The sequence below is a fragment of the Eleutherodactylus coqui genome, chromosome 2, assembly GCF_035609145.1.
Source record: "Eleutherodactylus coqui strain aEleCoq1 chromosome 2, aEleCoq1.hap1, whole genome shotgun sequence".
Classification (NCBI taxonomy): domain Eukaryota; kingdom Metazoa; phylum Chordata; class Amphibia; order Anura; family Eleutherodactylidae; genus Eleutherodactylus; species Eleutherodactylus coqui.
The window spans coordinates 8139019-8157068 of NC_089838.1; the positions used below are offsets into that span (position 1 = coordinate 8139019).

Sequence of the window (18050 nt, forward strand, 5' to 3'; positions counted from 1 at the left end):
TCCTTCCCATAGCCCGAGCTCCCGAATGCTTTATGTCTACATGTTCTACAGACCACCAGGACTGAGTGGTGAAGGGCGTGGATATTTCCCTGCTGCAAAAAGGTAAAAGAGCAAGCGCAATCTGGCAAAGAGGTGGGATTACTGTGTATTTGCTTTACACACAAGTGAAAGTTTGAAGCGGTTCCAGCCAATCAGTGAGAGGTATTATGGAATACAGCGGGTTAGGTTGTGCTGTTGGTTATCCAGTGTTATGAAGTGTGATTGATCTGCAGCGGAGTCATGGAGTTATAAAAGTCACACATTATATGATAAATACGCACAGTCTGCACACAACTCCCATTACATGTAAGTGATTCATATAGAAATAATTGCCTCGGTTTTCGATTTCACCGATTGTTTTCGGATGGATGATCAACGAAAACTGAGGTATCACTACTAATTTTTAGAAAAACGTAGTGACTAGACGAAAAGAAAAGTCAACACTCCCTTGAGAAGTAAAAACGTCCCCCAGAGGGCAATTATGCCCACATTGAGAACCACTGGTCTACACATATTACTAAAAGAGCGACTGTAAGGTTTAGTAATACCGCATCCTTGGATATAAACTGGAAGATTTGAGTGAAAAAAGCTGACAGGTATGTAGAGTCCCATGACCAGTGCTTAAAGGAGCCAACTGAGAAGTTGGATCAGCAGCAAAGTTTAGAGAGTCGGAGGAAGATCCTATTAAGCCTAATTGGGGTAAGGTGTGTGGTGACCAAGCATAGACCTAAGAGGGGGAAGCAGCGGGGAATAAGATGGTAGTCATGGTGGCACTGCTGCTCCTTTTGGAAGGTAAAACGCAGTCTGGCACAGTTGCACACAGTGGTAAATTTGTACTTTATGGCATGCTGCCCATGGAGTTGGGCAGGTTAAGATGATGATACCCCAGTGGGGTTCTACCCGCCAGGTCGGGTAGGGGAAGATGTTAATTTGTTGTGATGCCAGTCTGTGTACAAGTAGGGACCTGTTCCAAACAAAATAATAAGTACAAAAAGTTGGAGAAATCAATATAACAAGGATTGAACCTCTTTTACCCTTGGAGCACGTAGTGTGGTACCTCAGTGCCGGTGGTGAGTTGGTGGAAAGGGCTGCCAGGAGTCGGGTTATAAAGTAAACCAAAAACTGATTTATTTTCCAGGAACAGGAAAGGTTTTTATCAGCCCTGGGAACCCCATTAGCAGGCTTCTTCAATTACCTGCGTGAAGAACCGCATCTACCTCCCCTAGCCAACTAGGCATACATTCAGGTTATTCCTAAGCCTGACAAGGACCACATCATCTGCGAAAATTATCGCCCTATCTCCCTTATTAATAATGAAGATACTTACCAAAATTATGGCTAACAGATTTAATATATTTATTGGACAATATATCCACCCGGATCAGGTGGGATTTATTCCAGGTCGCCAGGCCACAGACCAGATAAGACTAGCAATAGATGTTATTTCCACAGTGCGTTCGGGATGGGATGGAGAAGGAGATAGAAGGGGCTTACTTCTTAGCTTAGATCTGCATAAGGCTTTCAACTCGGTCTCATGGCAGTACTTATTCTAGGTTTTGGAGGGGGTGGGCTTTGGGGCATCCTTCCTAACAGTTATACGAGACTTATACTCATCTCTCACAGCCTCAGTTAGGTTTTGTGGCTACAAACCAGATAATATCACGATAGAGAGGGGAACTAGGCAGGGCCGCCCCCTTTCTCCTACCCTATTCGCGCTAGCGATCAAACCTCTGGCCAACCTACTCAGATCTAACGCTCGTGTTAAGGGTTTTCAGACTGGAGGAAAGGAACATATATGTGCTCTATTTGCTGATGACATGTTACTGTTCAGATCCTCCCCCTTGGTCTCCTTCCCCAACATTGATAACATATTAGATAAGTTCAGGGCAGTCTCTGGTCTCAGAGTCAACAACGCTAAATCTCTGGCTCTAAATTTAAAAATCCCTCCCCAAATACTCAAACTCTTAAGGCTGAGTTCTCACGGGGCAGATTCTCAGCGGAAATCTCGCAGTTTGGCCGCAGCGAAAAACTGCAAGGTTTTCGCCGGGAGAACCGCTGCTTCAATAGACATGCTGCGGTAAGAAATCCCGTCCACATGGCTGGCTAATCCCAAGATTAGCGGCTGCATGCGGATTTGCCGTGGCGAAATTCCGTACAGAATTTCCGCAGCAAATCCGCCCCGTGTGAACCCAGCCTAAAACTAAATTTTGATTTCAGATGGGTAGACAAGCACCTTCCATACTTAGGGATTTACCATACTGATTCCTTTGAGACATTCTTCCAAGCTAATTATCCCCCACTGATAAAGCGGTTAGAACAAGACCTCGTGTCATGGTCCACACAAAACTTCTCGTGGCTAGGTAGAATCCATTCAATTAAAATGACCTGGCTACCCACGATATTATACTTATTCCGAGCCCTACCATTTTGTGCCACTGTGCCGCGACCGAGTAGGACACCTTTGCCGCCATTATTGGGAGAGATTGCAGAGCCAGCTGTGACCTCCATCTTGCAATCCCTAGGGTCTCCCCCACTTTGGCGCGTCTTGCTTGGACACTGCACATTCAGACCTTAGGACAACCCATAAACACACCCTAGATGCATCACAAGGGGCAGAACTAGTTCAATTGCATTAGTGGGTATGTTCTCTATGTTTATGAAGTGTCGAGGGGGCATTATTTAAGTGTCAATAGCACTTTTTTGAGCAGGGTGACAAACGTAGTCAAACTCTAGCTTGGGCACTCCAAAAAACATGTATACTTATATCTCATTGGCTTCTGCCTCATAGGTTTTTTTTTTTGCCTTTCTCTGGATCAACAGAGGGGGGAACAGGGGGAACTGGATGGACACTGTCTTCTTTCAGCCTAACATCCTTTGTTGCTGTATCTCCTCCCCTATGGGTCCCCCCCCCCCCCCCCTTTACCTACCGCAATGGATTACTGAGGCATTCCAAGATTATTACTCCTTTTTCAACTCCCTTGTCTTCTTCTGTTTTGGAATTTGAGAAGGTCATATACAAACTATTCTTCAAACTTCAGTGTTGAGTTGACACTCATGGCAGACCATTCACTCTATAGAAATACTCATTTTCCGGGAGGAATTTACTTGAAGACTCTCACACAGGCGACTGACCCATATGTTTTTATAGTCCTCACTGAACTGCTTTTCCCTTACTTTCTCCAAGCCGTCAATTCACTTACATCTTCTACCAGTAGAAGCTCCATATGCACTCCTTGTGGCATTATGGAAAATATATGTGTTAGAAATATGCAGGATGTATAATAAATGTCTGGCCAGGTGGCTGCAGGTGCGTAATTACACAGTTTTTACACATATTAGTGATTTATCACAGGCATTTTCGAATCTTCATAGATTTCTAAAGGGGGCCTTTGCTGCATTCTATCTTTTCATATACGCAGGAAATGCACGCGAGAAACACACTTATGAGAATGAACCCATTCAAATCAATGCAAACCAGGAACCGCCTCCTCTGCAGATGCTCCCACTCATGGACTGGATGGAAACCACAACTGATGCACAAGAAAATGGAGAAAGTCCAGCGTTGGGTCAAAAGCTTTCAGTCTTTATTAGATGATTCAGACAGACATGGAGGAACAAAGTACACGTGTTGACGACTCATGTCCTTTATTCCTCCATGTCCGTCCGTCTGGATCATCTAAGAAAGACTGAAAGCTTTTAACCCAACGCTGGACTTTCTCCATTTTCCTTTCCATTCCAATCAGTAGGTTCCATTCATCCCATTTTATGCGTGTGAGTTTCACATGCTACATGGCAGGGATGCCCTCTCTCACACCTCATCTGTATTTTGTGCTTAGAGCCTTTCCTTTGCAATGTCCAATCATACCAGACATAATGGGAGTTTCACAGAGCAAAATAACTGCCTATGCATACTTGTTTTTTTGCATCATCCCACCCTATCTCTTTTTCTAACCCGATTGTAGAACTTCAAAATTATGCATGCTTGTCCAATTTTAAAACTTTTAAATAACTTACCAAAAATCAGAAGTGCTCAATATCTCCGTACCCCCCCCCCCCCCCCCAGTCTTTGGTAATGGAACTCATGGGCTCCTTCTCATTCCGCTGGTCCAGAGGCTACATAAGATAAGGAGGTATTCACCACATTACCAACATCTTGAGTCTTTATGCAGCTAACTATCTGATTCTCTTATAGTGTCCGGAATTACCTAGTTTGGCGAGTGCTCCATGTTTAACTAACCATAAATATTGCGCCTATCATTTGGACACTGCATGTCTTCAAAGTGAATTGATTGAAGATTATCCAACTTCAGTATTTTCTTTCATCCCTAATCCACCCATTGGGCTTTAACCAAGTCATGACTCCTTTTGAACAGCTTTGTTGTGGCGAGGGTCCCACTTGCCATGCGCTACCAAGTCTACCACAGCATAACCACTCAACTGGACTCCAAGCCCTTCCTACCTAATGAAGTGGGAGAGAGACCTCAGCATGTTATTCACGACAGAGCAAAAAACTAAAATCTTTACACTAGCACCCAAATCTTCCACCTCCAGTATAGGGTTCCCTCACAGATGCCTACTCAGATGCCAAGTGTCCTGTTTGTGTTGGAGGTGTGGAAGAGAATGGGTATTATGCTATGCATTATCTGTGGGGGTCTAATGTTGGCACGTTTTTGTTCGAGGTTTGGTGCATTACCTCCAAATTTACAGATTTCATTTTACTCAAATTTCCTCCATTCTTTCTATATCGATATGCCATTGTCTACCTACAGAAGACTTGTGGTACGCCATCTGGTTAACGCAGCAAGAGTATCATACCAGCATTATGGCTACAAACGGAAAACGTAAAAAGGACCTTATTTTGGGGGAAGCCTCATACTTAACTAGCAGACATGGTCCACGTCCCTGAGCTGCAGCATTGATTGGGCAATTCATAAATTCCACCTCCACAATGCGATAGCTGTGATTGATTCTTGAGTGCTGCTCAGCCAATCAATGCAGTGCTGGATGAACCAATCACAGCCATCACATTGGTTTATCGAGCGCTGCATTGATTGGTTGAGCATCGCTTGAGAACCAATCAGAGCCATCGCTTCCTGTAGGTGGGATGTATGAATCCCGTAACCAGGAAGTGATCTTCTGTAGGGTGCCGAGGACTGCTGGAAGCATGCTGGATCTCCGGAGAGCAACAGGAGGGACATGGACGGAGCCTGTGAGATAATGTATTTCTTTTTTTAAATGTAATGCAGCTGGGGCTTATATTTGGGGTAGGACCTATATTTCAAGCCTCCCCAAAAAATCAGGGTAGGGCATATTTTGGGGGTAAGTCTTAATTTTGGGGAAACAGGTGGCCTTGTATGGCGCAGAGGTGTAAAGGCAGCAGAATGCAGTGCTAAGCTCTTACTCGCGACTTGAAGGTTGCTGGTTCAATCGCCGCTTGGTTCAGGTAGTCAGCTCAAGGTTGACTCAGCCTTCCATCCTTTTCAGGTCAGTAAAATGAGGATCCAGCTTGGTGGGGGGGTAATAAATAAATTATCTGAAGGTGTTGTGGAATAAGTTGGCGCTATACAAATACCAAGTCTCTCCCCTACCAATGTTTTGAAGCTAGCAATCAGTGTGGGAGAAACTGTAATTAGGTGGGTTCTATTCATATTTTCTGGAATTCCCCCGTTATACCTTAATTTTTAAGGGATTTATTCTCTCTCATCTGCAAGATTTCTGCAGTAAATATGGCCTTGAACCCTAAATTAGCTTTGTTTTTATTTGATCTAAAATTAATACCATCTCATTCGGGGGAAATCCTTTGTCAGATTCTCCTGTCCTGTAAACCTTTATTAACCACAAATTGGAGGTTTCCTGTCTCCTTCTATCAAAAACTTAATTTGCCTGATTTCAGAACACAATATAAAGCTTATTGCCCTCCGTAATAACAAGATTCATCATTATTATATAATTTGGAAACCTTGGCTTCATCATTTTCCTATTCTCTCTCTTTCTCACGTTCCTATCTGCTTTGACTTTACCCTTTTCTCTGTTGTTTCTTCCTTAAAGGGGTTGTCCCGCGGCAGCAAGTGGGTCTATACACTTCTGTATGGCCATATTAATGCACTTTGTAATGTACATTGTGCATTAATTATGAGCCATACAGAAGTTATCAAAAGTTTTATACTTACCTGCTCCGTTGCTGGCGTCCTCGTCTCCATGGTGCCGACTAATTTTCGGCCTCTAATGGCCAAATTAGCCGCGCTTGCGCAGTCCGGGTCTTCTGCTGTCTTCAATGGGGCCGCTCGTGCAGAATGCCGGCTCCGTGTAGCTCCGCCCCGTCACGTGCCGATTCCAGCCAATCAGGAGGCTGGAATCGGCAATGGACCGCACAGAAGCCCTGCGGTCCACAGAGAGAGAGGATCCCGGCGGCCATCTTCAGCAGGTGAGTATGAAGACGCCGGACCGCCGGGATTCGGGTAAGTACTACCCGGTTTGTTTTTTTAACCCCTGCATCGGGGTTGTCTCGCGCCGAACGGGGGGGGGGGGGGGGGGGGGAGAAAAAAAAAACCCGTTTCGGCGCGGGACAACCCCTTTAAGTTTTAAATTTGCATTTCCATATGTGTAACAGACAGATTAATTCTATGTAACTTAACAGACATTCTGTATTAATCTTATCAGTTCTTGTTTATCTTACAAGAAACAATGTCCTTGATTGAATGATTAAAAGAAAGAAACAGATTAGAAAAATTGATTGTATGTCACTATCTGGTCTAAATGATTAAAGAAAATATCAATGATACATTTCCTTTTAGTTCCAGACAAAATAAACAGAAAAGGATGTTTATTACTTACAACAGGTCATAAGATATGGTGTCACAATAAGACCATGATCATTAATCTCCTTGCACAATTTTATCTACTTCCCATTTTTATCAAAGTGTCTCTGATATGTTTGCTCTGAGGCAGAAATGTGGACTGTACACTCTTTATGGAGATTTGTAATTCTGATTTATTGATCTAATTTCCTCAGAAGAGGGATGTATAGGAGGTAAGGTAGAATCACTCTGAAATGGGAACACAATAGGAGGGACATATAGGAGCTAAGGTAGAGTCACTATGACATAGGTACAGAATAGGAGGGATATAGAGGAGGTAAGGTAGAATTCCTGTGACATAGGTTTAGTATGGGAGGGACGAAACAAATTAGGGCTTATGTCCAACTTTTAGTGGAGGGCTAAAAATAATATCAGGTGTAACACAAAGGCCTTATTCACACGGGCTACAAAATCGCATGACTTTGTAGCACTACAAGGTACTGGTGCATTATGTCTCCACGGGGAGTATGGGTGGAGATATGGGTTGAGATACAGAGGACGGGCAGGTGACGTCCAAAGGTGCTGATTGGCTGATACACGCTGTCACTTTCCTCGCTTGGCTCCCATCTCCGCTCTGGAACCTGCTGTCAGTGTCCCATATCGGCTCCCATCTGCACTCCCAACCCCACTGCAAGTGCCCCATCTGCACTCCTGATCCCGCTGTCAGTGTCCCCACTAGTGCTGTCATCTGCGATGGTGCTTCCAGCCCTGCTGTAACTCTTTCCACCGCTGCTGGCTTCCCAGCTCTGCTGCCACTCTCCTCCCTGCCAGGCTCCCACCTCCTCTCCCAGCCCCACTGTCACAGTCCTCGGCACCCTGCCATGTATCCACTCACAGCCTCATGGTCAGTCTCCCCCTCTCTGTGCTCCCGACTCCGCTGTCACTCTCCTCCAATGGATGGATGGCCGACTCACACCTCCCCCCCCCCTCCGGGTCCCAGCCACTGTCTTCTGCTGCTGCAATAGCCGCCGTGTTCAGCCGCACCGGCAAGGTGGAGTCAGCCACTGTCTTCTGCTTCTGAATGCATTATGCCCCTCTGTTGCCCTGACAGGTGTCAGCCGCCACTGTCTTGTAGATGGATCCATGGGAAAGCCAGCCAATGTCTTCAGCCGCACCGGCCGACCGGCAAGTAACAGTGGGGATGGGACAGCAGAAACCAGGAGCCAATTGAGGGCATGACCGGGGCGTTACCTCCAGCTAAGGCTGGTCAACTTCTAGCTTCCGGTGTCGACATGTTGCACCAGTACATATGTATGTGTAGCCCATGGTTTCCAATGCATTCTTTCAGGCTACAAAACATCTCTTATGTGAATGAACCCATTGGAAACCATGGGCTTCACATACATGCGATTTTGTAGCCCGTGTGAATAAGGCCTAAGAGAGAGTCACATATAACCTGCCCTATTCTTTTTCTCTCAGTCATTCATTAAATGGTGCAGTCTGTGATGTCACCAGTATCTGGTCAAATTTCTTAGGTTATGAGGATTTCTTCCAGTTGCTGCTTACCCCTGATATCTTTAAGGAACCTTCTAGAACCCATAATGCAGCATGAAGGGGCTCAGTGAAGGAGGCAGTGAAGGTGTGTAAGTGTTTGATGGGGTCACACAGCTCATAAAAGGACAACAGCCCGGCCTCATAATCCAGACAAATCCTAAATCTATTACTGGAGATCTGGTGAGGTAACCAGATCACTTGACTGTCATGTATCACTGAATACTGATCACTAAATCTCCACAAGCTCCAGGACTTGTTATTATCTCCAAAGTATGACTGACGCCCTTTCCTCTCTATACTGGGATAACACATCCCCACGCTCCACAATATAGATCTACTGATCTCAACATCCCAGTAATGTCGTCCTGAGGAGAATCTCCTCCTGCTCATCACCTGAGGAAAATCCTGGAATCTCTCTGCTGTTTCTGGATGGTTCTGGTTCTGTTGTGTCCCGGTTGCAGCTTTTCGGTCGTCTGATATACGGATATTATTAGCAGCTGTGTTTACATCCAGTAATATGTCTGCAGAATCCCCCAAATAGATCCCCCTCCTTAAATCTGTTACTATGTCACATAATGTGTGTAATGTGTCTGAGATCACAGCCACATCCGGACCATCTACATCATGGAGCAGTTTATCATGTCCCCTTGTATCCTCCTCACCTCCATCATGTCTCCCCGTGTCCTCCTCACCTTCCTCCTCCTCAGTATCACACAAGTCCCCGATGTCTGGTTCCTGTAAGACAGTCAGTGGATCAGTCATGTTACACAGCTCCTCCATGTGTCTCATCTTTCTTGTCAATTTGTTCTTCTTTACCTCCAACTTCTGAATCATGTCAGACAGCGAACGTGACACCTGTTTTTCATGCCTGGAGATCTCGCTCAGGACCTTCTTCTCCAGGTCGTCCAGCCATCTCCTGATGTCTCTACACAGGGCGGTGACTCTCTCCGCTTCTCCAGATGCTTTTTCTTGAGCTTTCCTCCTGCGCTCCTCCAGACTCCGGACTCTTTCCTCAGTCTCCTCCCTCCTTGTGATCAGTTTCTGGAGAATATTTCCTAGTTTCTTCTTTTTCTTCTCAGAGGCCTCATCTAACATCTCCACCCAATGTCCCCGATGTTCTGGTGCAAAACTGCAATAAACACAGATACAAGCGGCGTCCTCAGTGCAGTAATATTCCAGGATCTTCTTATGGACAGAACATTTCCTGTTCCCCAGGTTGGCGCTGGGCTCACATAAGACGTGTTCTGCTGACTTGCTGTGAACTCTCAGGTGTTTCTCGCACAGAGAAGCTTCACACATCAGACAGGATTTAGCGGCCGGTACAGGAGAGTCCACACAGTAAGTGCAGAAGATCTCGGCTTCCTTCTGTGTCGGAGGAGTAATCAGGAAGTTCTCCATGATGTTACGCAGAGCTAAGTTCCTCATCAGTGCCGGCCGCTTCTGAGACCTTTGTCTGCATTCAGGACAGGAATAAACTCCAGCCTCGTCCTGTGTATCCAGCACCTGATGAATACAGACCCGGCAGAAGTTGTGTCCACATCTCAGCATTACAGGATCTGTATAAGTGCTCAGGCAGATGGAGCAGAGCAGCTCGTCTCTCAGATCAGTAGAGGACATGGCTGACAGAGGAAGTAATAAAAAGGAACGACAATTCTGTGATGTTCAGGAACCAGAGGGGGGGGGGGGGGGGTTAACCACACCGAGGGTGAGTGAGCTGTAACAAGTATTCAGTCCTCTCTGTTTTGCATAATTGTGCAATGTTTATAATATATACACTGAGGAGACTTCAGAAACCGCAATTTCCTCAACCCAATGATGGTCCACCTGCTTCCTTAGCATAAATAACATGTACTACACCATTAATTTTTTTGTTGGCCGGTCACAACTTTTATCTACGATTTAACTGTTTAAATATTCTAGACTTATCATAGTATCTGAACCAATACACCGGGCACCGGTCTTCTAGTGAGAAAGTCTGCCTTCAACTCAAGCAGTTCATCTCTGCAACAATCAACAACTTCCAGCTACGATATGTCAGAGTAACATAGTGCGTAAGGCTGAAAAAAAGACACTTGTCGAAGACTCCAATTCAGTCAGTTACACCCCAATGTTGATCCAGAAGAAGGAATAAAAAAACACAAGTAGAAGCACATTTTCCTCATTTTAGTGAATAGTGAATATAACATGTAATATTATTACATTCCATAAACGTGTCCAGTCCCCTCTTAAATTCTTTTAGTGAGCTCGCCATCCCGCCTGAGCGTGTCACTTCAAGCCTTGGTAGGCAGGGTTGGAAGGCCGGGCTGCAGGCAAATCTGTTTCGGGTTATTATCGCTTCTCAGCCTTTTGGCTAAGATCAAGTGCACTTGTGCAGGAGGTCATAGCCGGAAGCTAACTCAGGTACCCCTCTCCTCTGCCTGGCGGGATCGCCCACTTCGGTGCTCACCCACCTGCTGCTATTAGTCCTAGGGATTAGTCCTAGGGTAAACGAGTTGTGATCCCCCTTGCCCGCTTGGCATCATGCCAAGTGAGGATTCTATTACAACTGCGGAGTTTTAAGGCGCAAAAAAAGGAACTATGGGTACGGACCCTGATTCCATACCGGCTTACGCCCGGATACAAAACACACTAAGAGTGTTTTTTACTGATGAAGTAGTGGGTACACTTGGCCTGAGATATGTGGTAGAGGACTCCTCATGGGCGTATTTAATATCCAGAAGCGGGAAATACTGGCAATCCAGGACTACCCCAAGCGTAGGACTTATGATGTTACCTTTACCCAGAAAGGTATTTTCTGTGATTTAATCAATGCGATTCCTACTAAACAAGATCCTCGGCTTGGGGGTGTCCAGTTGATTGAGCACGTCCTAGATGTGATCAAGCTTGTAGTGATTAAAATGTACTCTCCCTACGCTGACCTGAAAGACGTGGAAGCCTTCCTACATGGCTATTTCAAATCAGTCAAGTGTATGGGTAAGATTATGAATGAGCTTGGTATTTGGACATCTAAGTGGAGGTTCCAGGTCACGTGTATTAAGGACCCTGGGTGCCCAGGGGGTCTGAAACTTCCACCTGCTCGTTTTAAACTGGGTAACGTTAGTGGCGACCTCTATTTTGTGGCAATGCCAGATTTCTGCCGCAACTGTAAAAAATAGGGCCATGAGAAAGACAGTTGCGGCACTACCTGCAGAAATTGTAGTAGCTCAGTGCCCTATGGCGAAAAAATGTCATATATGCAGCAGAGTTGGTCACCTTTCTTTTGAGTGTCGCCATAGGGCACGAAATATGGAGCAGCGAGGGCAGCCAAGGAAACCAGCAGACCAAACCGCACCCCCACCAAGGAGAGGAACCAGAGGACCCCCCAAAATGAGGAAGATACACCAAAAGAGCAGCAGTGTAGCAAGAAGAGGGCTTGAGATCGGCCAATGGGCACCCCCTCCCAGAAATCTGGGTCAGAGGGGAAACCCGATGAAGCCGGTCCTATCCCGCAGGAGACGCCGGCTGCGATGGTACCCAAGGCAGAAGACCCCGGGGGAGACACGATGGCCTTGAAAAGGTGGAAAGGCTCGAAGGCCACCCTATACTTGGAGGTGGTATGGGGGGGACCTGAGGAAGTACCTGCTGACAGCAAAACCGGATGGTTGCCCTAAGGTGCCATCCACCAGTGCCCCTCCCTGCCAGGTGGGGGACCTGGGGGCAACCTCCGAGTTGATGGCCAAGAGCCAAGTACCCACCCCTGCAGAGGGGAAAAGTGAACAGCAGGAGGCCGACTTGTTGACCCCTGGGGTAAGTATGCTACCAATGTCGTCTATATGGGACCTGTTGGACATTCCTGCCTCGGGTGTCCGGGGGGTCAGCTGAGTGATGGGAGTTCCTCTCCGGCATCATTGTTGCTCACGGTAGATTTGGATGCGGGGGGTATGAGAGCTCCAGCGGGGTCTCTGGTTTGGCCGGAGAGTGTGGTTTTTAGATTGAACACCGAGAGTGCATACCGAAACATCTTTTCACCCACTCAATGATGGCGGACCTTTTGTGTCTCACTTTTAACGTAAGAAGCCTCGAGAGTAAAGTGAGACGGGCTATCTAACCACTTTTGCTGCTTCCGTATTCTTCCTGTAGGAATGTAGCATCCCGCATAAATCCCAATATAAAAAGTATGAAGATGATTGGGTGCACGGTCCATCAGTCTGATCTGGATCTAACGAGTCCAGATCAGCAGGGGTCGCCATTCTTTTTAAGGGGAATGTTTTAATTGAAAATTTTTATGACATTTTACCAGGCGGGATTTTATTGGTCAGAGTTTTTATCAACGGTATTAAATGGCATTTTTTAAACTTTTATGGTTCTCCAGAAAAAAAGGTGAGAGCAGAAATGTTGGAGATTTATAAACAATTCTTATCCCCTTGTTTTAGCTGGGGATTTTAATTGTGTTTTAAGGGGGGAGCGCCGTTTCTCTAACTCCGTAAGCAGGAATTACGATAAAACTGCCAACATGTTGAAGAACCTCATCACAGATTTCCAGCTTATGGATGTTTTTAAGAAATGTAACCCGCTTTTACCTGAAGAGGCCGGCGTGACCTGGAGCAACACCACCTGCAGCTCCAGGATCGATTTTATCTTCTGCTCTCACCAGGTACTACCTTTTAGATGTGATATTTTTAATAATACCTTTTCTCACCACAAGGTTTTATTTTTTAAAGCAAACCTTGGAGTAAGAAGGAGAACCAGTAAGAATGCCTGGAAGATGAACGTGTCCCTTCTACAAGATCCGCAGGTTTTATCTGATCTTATTACCTTTTTTAAAGAGTGCAGACGGGTAAGAGATCCCAACATTCCCACCAGCCAGTGGTGGGAAAAGATGAAAATCAAGATTAAAGAATATTTTATCCGGGTTGGGATCTCCAAAGCCAAGGAGAAACGGGCCTTTTATTCTAATTTAAATACCCGTCTGCAGACCCTGTACAAGATGAGAGACCATGGGATAGAAGTGACAAAAGTATTGATTGATGTAAAAAAAGATATTGCCAAATGCCTGGAGCAGAGAGGTAAAGGAATCCTATTCCGTTCGAGAGTAAAGCATCTTGAAGAGAACGAGACCTGCTCCAGGTATTTTTTTAAGAAAGTCACAGAGAAAAAATGTGTTTTAAATGACCTTGAAGGGGGAACAGATGTACAGGGCATTTTAGAAAAGGTAAAAAAAAAAGATGAGCGAACGTACTCGGTAAGGGCGATTTCGCAATCGAGCACCGCGATTTTCGAGTACTTCACTACTCGGCTGAAAAGTACTCGGGTGCGCCGGGGGGCGGGGAGAGGCGTGGCGGCGTGGGGGGTAGCAGCGGGGAACAGGGGGGAGCCCTCTCTCTCTCTCTCTCCCCCCCACTCCCCGCTGCAACCCCCCGCGCCGCCACGGCGACCCCCGAATTTTTTCGCCCGAGTACGGAAGTACTCGAAAATCGCGGTATTCGGGCAAAAAAGGGGCGTGGCCGAGCACGTTCGCTCATCTCTAGTAAAAAAATAAAAATAATTGTCATCACCGCACCTGAAAAAGCCTGAACTTTCTAAGCATCACATTATTTATCTCACACAGTAAACACTGTAAAAAACTAACGTACATAATGTCAAAATAGCCTTTTTGGTCACTCCACTTCACAATTAAAATTAAATTAAGAAATGCATTCTATGGCAGTCCCCGGACGATGACTTATGAAAAGTTATAGCTCTTGGAACGAGGGGATGAAAAAAATAGAAACCCGAAAAATCTCTAGCAGTTAAAGCATTAACCCCTTCAGTGGCACGCCCAGAAATTTTCCGGGACGCGCTCCACTGGCCATAATGATGTAACCCGGAAGATTTCCAGGCTATGTTTCACTATGGGACCTGCAGAGCACAATGCCATAAGCTGTGGCACCGTGCTCTGCCTGCACAGTCCCACAGAGAACAGTGTAAGACTTTAAAAAAAGAAGCAGAAAGAGATTATCGTTCTGCCGGCAACTTCCCGCTTCTTTTTTTAAACTCCTGCACTGCTTTGTTTACAGGTTGCCATGGAAACCACCGGCTTGTCAGAAGCAGGGGGAGCTGGTGATCGGTTGTCAGAGGATAGCCGGGCACCAGCTCTTAAACAGCAGAGAATGGAGAAAACCTCAGATCTCTGCTGTGCTAACCCTTTACATGCCGTGGTCTATGCGACCGCAGCATGTAAAGGACTGACAGAGGGAGAGGGCTCCCTCTGTCAGAGGATAGCCGGGCACCAGCTCTTACAAAGCAGAGAATGGAGAAAACCTTCGATCTCTGCTGTTTAACCCTTTACAGGCCATGGTCTATGCAACCGCAGCATGTAAAGGGCTGACACCATTTTCTGTGGAAGTCCCCTAAAGGGACAAAAAATTTTAAAAAGTTAAAAAAAATTATGAAAAAATAAAAACACTTTTCTCCCTTTACTTTGTAAAAAAAAATAAAAACAAAATTCCACATGTGGTATCCCTGCATTCGTAATGACCCAGAGAAGGAAATTAGTACATTATTTAACCCCTTAATGACGCGTCCCCCCCCCCCTTTTTTTTCCCCTTTACGTTTTTTCATCCACCTTTTAAAAAAATTGTAACTCCTTTATTTATCCACCCACGTCGCTGTATGGGGGCTTGCTGTTGTTTTTTGTGGGACGAGATGTATTTTTCAATGGTGCTATTTAATGTATCATATAATGTACTGAAAAACGTTTACAAAATTATAAGTGGAGTAAAATAAAAAAATAAGGATATTCCTCCATCTTTCAGTGCGTTTTGTTTCTACGGCGCACAAACTGCTACAAAAATAACATGATAACTTTATTTTATGGGTCGGTACGATTACTATAGTACCAAACTTGTAGTTTTTTTTTTTTGCTGTAGTACTTGAATTTTTTTCCAAAGACATTTAATTGTTTTATATTATTTTCTGCGCGCAATAACTTTTGTATTTTTCCATCAACGTAGTTGAGCGAGGCCTCATTTTACATCCTGTAATTTACGTTAGTTCCAATTGTTATTGCATTTTTTATCATGCTCCTTTCCTATCAGTCTTATTTGCATTTCATCAATTTTATGGTTTTACGAAGGTATTACAAGCGCAGGACATCATCCCTCTATATAGTGAACTGCAATGCATATTATATGAGTGATCGGCCTGATACATGTTCAAGTTCCCTACTGAGACTAGAGAAAATGTAATGAAATCACATCAAAGGTTTAAAAATATTTTTAAAAAGGTAAAAAAAAAAAACTCTTCCCCATTTAAAGTAATTTCTTAAGTCACAAACATGTATTTAAAAAAAGCAGGCCACATTTGATAGAAAATTAGATAAAAGTCACATGGTGAAAGCCAAAAAAAAAAGCGACAAAACTGCTGGGGGGGTTTCATCCTACCACCCGAAAAATAGCATAATAAAAAGTCAGATTTACCCCAAAAGAATAAAATACAATCACAAAAAACAAGTAATCGGCTCTGTTCGCAGAAAAATAAATAAGTTATGGCTCTCAGAATATGGCTAGGGTCGATATGCATCGGGGGACGCAGACCAGCGGTTTTCATGGGCTTGTTTTATGCATGTGAAAAAAATCGCAGCCTGTCGTATTTTTGTCGATATTACGGACTGAAATTGACCATTAAAATCAGTGGGATCTCGTAAATACGCAGTGAATATGCATGAAATTAATGAGGATTTCTTAAATTCTTAACTGTGTGTGTAGAAATGCAGTAAATACACGTGCCAAAAAAAAAAAAACCGCATGTAGGACAAAATACGCAGTAAAAACGCGCAGATTTCATCCATGGAAATGTTGCATATTTCACGGACCGAAGCTGCATACGTCCATTATCTGGGTATGAGACCATCAATGTAAGTCTGAGGGCTAATGTTATTAATGTTATACCTAATGGAGAATCCCACAGGAAAGGTGGCTTATTTAAGACTCCCTACATCGTGGTGAAGCCCCCCACCCCACCCCACCTTCCCACCCCAAAATAAAAACCCCTTCCTCCATAAAAGTCACATAAGAAAAAAAAAAGTGCAATGCAGACTACTACAAAACAAAACATAGCACAGCACCATCTAGGTCAGGGTCATCAAACTCATTTTCACCGAGGGCCACATCAGCCTTATGGTTGCCTTCAGAGGGCCGATTGTAATTGTAAAACAGTAGTTATAGTGACACCAGTCGTGAACCCAGTACTGATAGGGACACCCATAGTGGCCCCAGTCGTGATAGTAACCCCATAGTGGCCACAGCCGTAATAGTGAGCCTCATAGTGACCTCAGTCAATCAGTAACCCCAGTAATAAAAGTGACCCCCATAGTGGCCCCAATAATAACAATGATCCCTATAGAGTATCCAGTAGTGATAGTAACCCCTATAGTGGCCCCAGTGGTAACCAAGACCCCCATAGTGACCCCAGTAGTAAGTGGCCACAGTAATCAGAGTGGCTCCAATAATAAGAGTGACCCTATAGTGATCCCAGTAGTAATAGGGTCCCCTATAGTGGCCCCAGTAGTAATAGTGTCTCCCCTACTAGCCCCAGTAGTAAGTGACCCCCATAGTGACCCCAGTAATAACAGTGACCCCCATAGTGATCCCAGAAATAATAGTGGCCCCAGTAGTGACTACAGTAATAAAAATGATCCCCATAGTGGCTCCAGTAATAACAATGACCCCCTTAGTAGACCCAGTAGTGATAGTGACCCCCATAGTGGCTCCAGTGGTAACAGTGACCCCCATAGTGAGCCCAGTAATAATAGTGACCCTAGTAGTAAGAAACTCCAGTAATTAGAGTGGCTCCAATAATAAGAGTGACCCTCATAGTGGCCCTAGTAGTCATAGGGTCCCCCATTGTGGTCTCAGCAGTGATAGTGACCCCTCACAGTTGACACCAATAGTAATAATGACCCCCTAAGAGGCCCCACAGGTAAAATTGACCCCCATTGTGACCCCAATATTAACTGTGACCCCTATAGTGGCCCCAGTAGTAACAGGGATCCTCATGGTGGCCCCAGTAGTAACAGTGACCCCCACATCAGCCTCAGTAGTAATTAGCCCCTGGTCAGCCAGCATTCCTACAGGCATTCCATTCACCCAGCCACTGCTAAGCCTGTAAGCACTGGCCTCTCCCCTCGGCATCCGCGCGGCATACAGGACGGCACACACAGACACGGCAGGGAAGAGGTCAGTGGACCGGAGCTGCAGGCTGTGTGAGTAAAGTGCCTCTTCCGGCTCTTACACACGAGTGTATATCGGTCACGCTTTCAAACCAGGCCGATATACACTGCCCATCTGATGCATTGGTTTTCAATGCATCAGTGCAAATGGGCGTATTGTTGTGGGGTAAAGACCGCCGGCAAAGATAGTGCATACGGTGTGCCTTTCGGACGGCTGTTTTTACGCTAGCCACGAACGATCGTTCAGGAATTATCTTCCTGGCCGGAATACGGCTCCCAAAGACTCCTATCGGAGCTGCCGGAGAAGGGAGGTGGGAGGGAGTTTAGTAGTGTGTCTGCCAAACTCCCACCCCCTTCCCTCTTCCTCTCCACCCCTTGCTGGCTGTTTGCAATGGGAGGGGGCAAGATGGGGTGGGAGCACACTAGCTCCTGCCCCCTCCCCTTGCCAAGAGCCAGAGAGGGGGCGGAGAAGG

At 45.4% G+C, this 18050-nt stretch overlaps 1 protein-coding gene across 1 annotated transcript; it reads right to left on the reverse strand.

Annotated features, from left to right (window-relative positions):
- Positions 1-6861: 6861 nt before the first annotated feature.
- LOC136611029 (E3 ubiquitin/ISG15 ligase TRIM25-like) lies at positions 6862-10007 on the reverse strand. Its single transcript, XM_066590274.1, has one exon. It carries the CDS (start codon positions 10005-10007, stop codon positions 8373-8375), a length of 1635 nt encoding a protein of 544 aa, XP_066446371.1. The 3' UTR covers positions 6862-8372.
- Positions 10008-18050: the final 8043 nt, after the last annotated feature.

Excerpts from the sequence above, each read along its gene's own strand:
- LOC136611029 (XM_066590274.1), bottom strand. The coding sequence starts at position 10,007 with ATGTCCTCTACTGATCTGAGAGACGAGCTGCTCTGCTCCATCTGCCTG.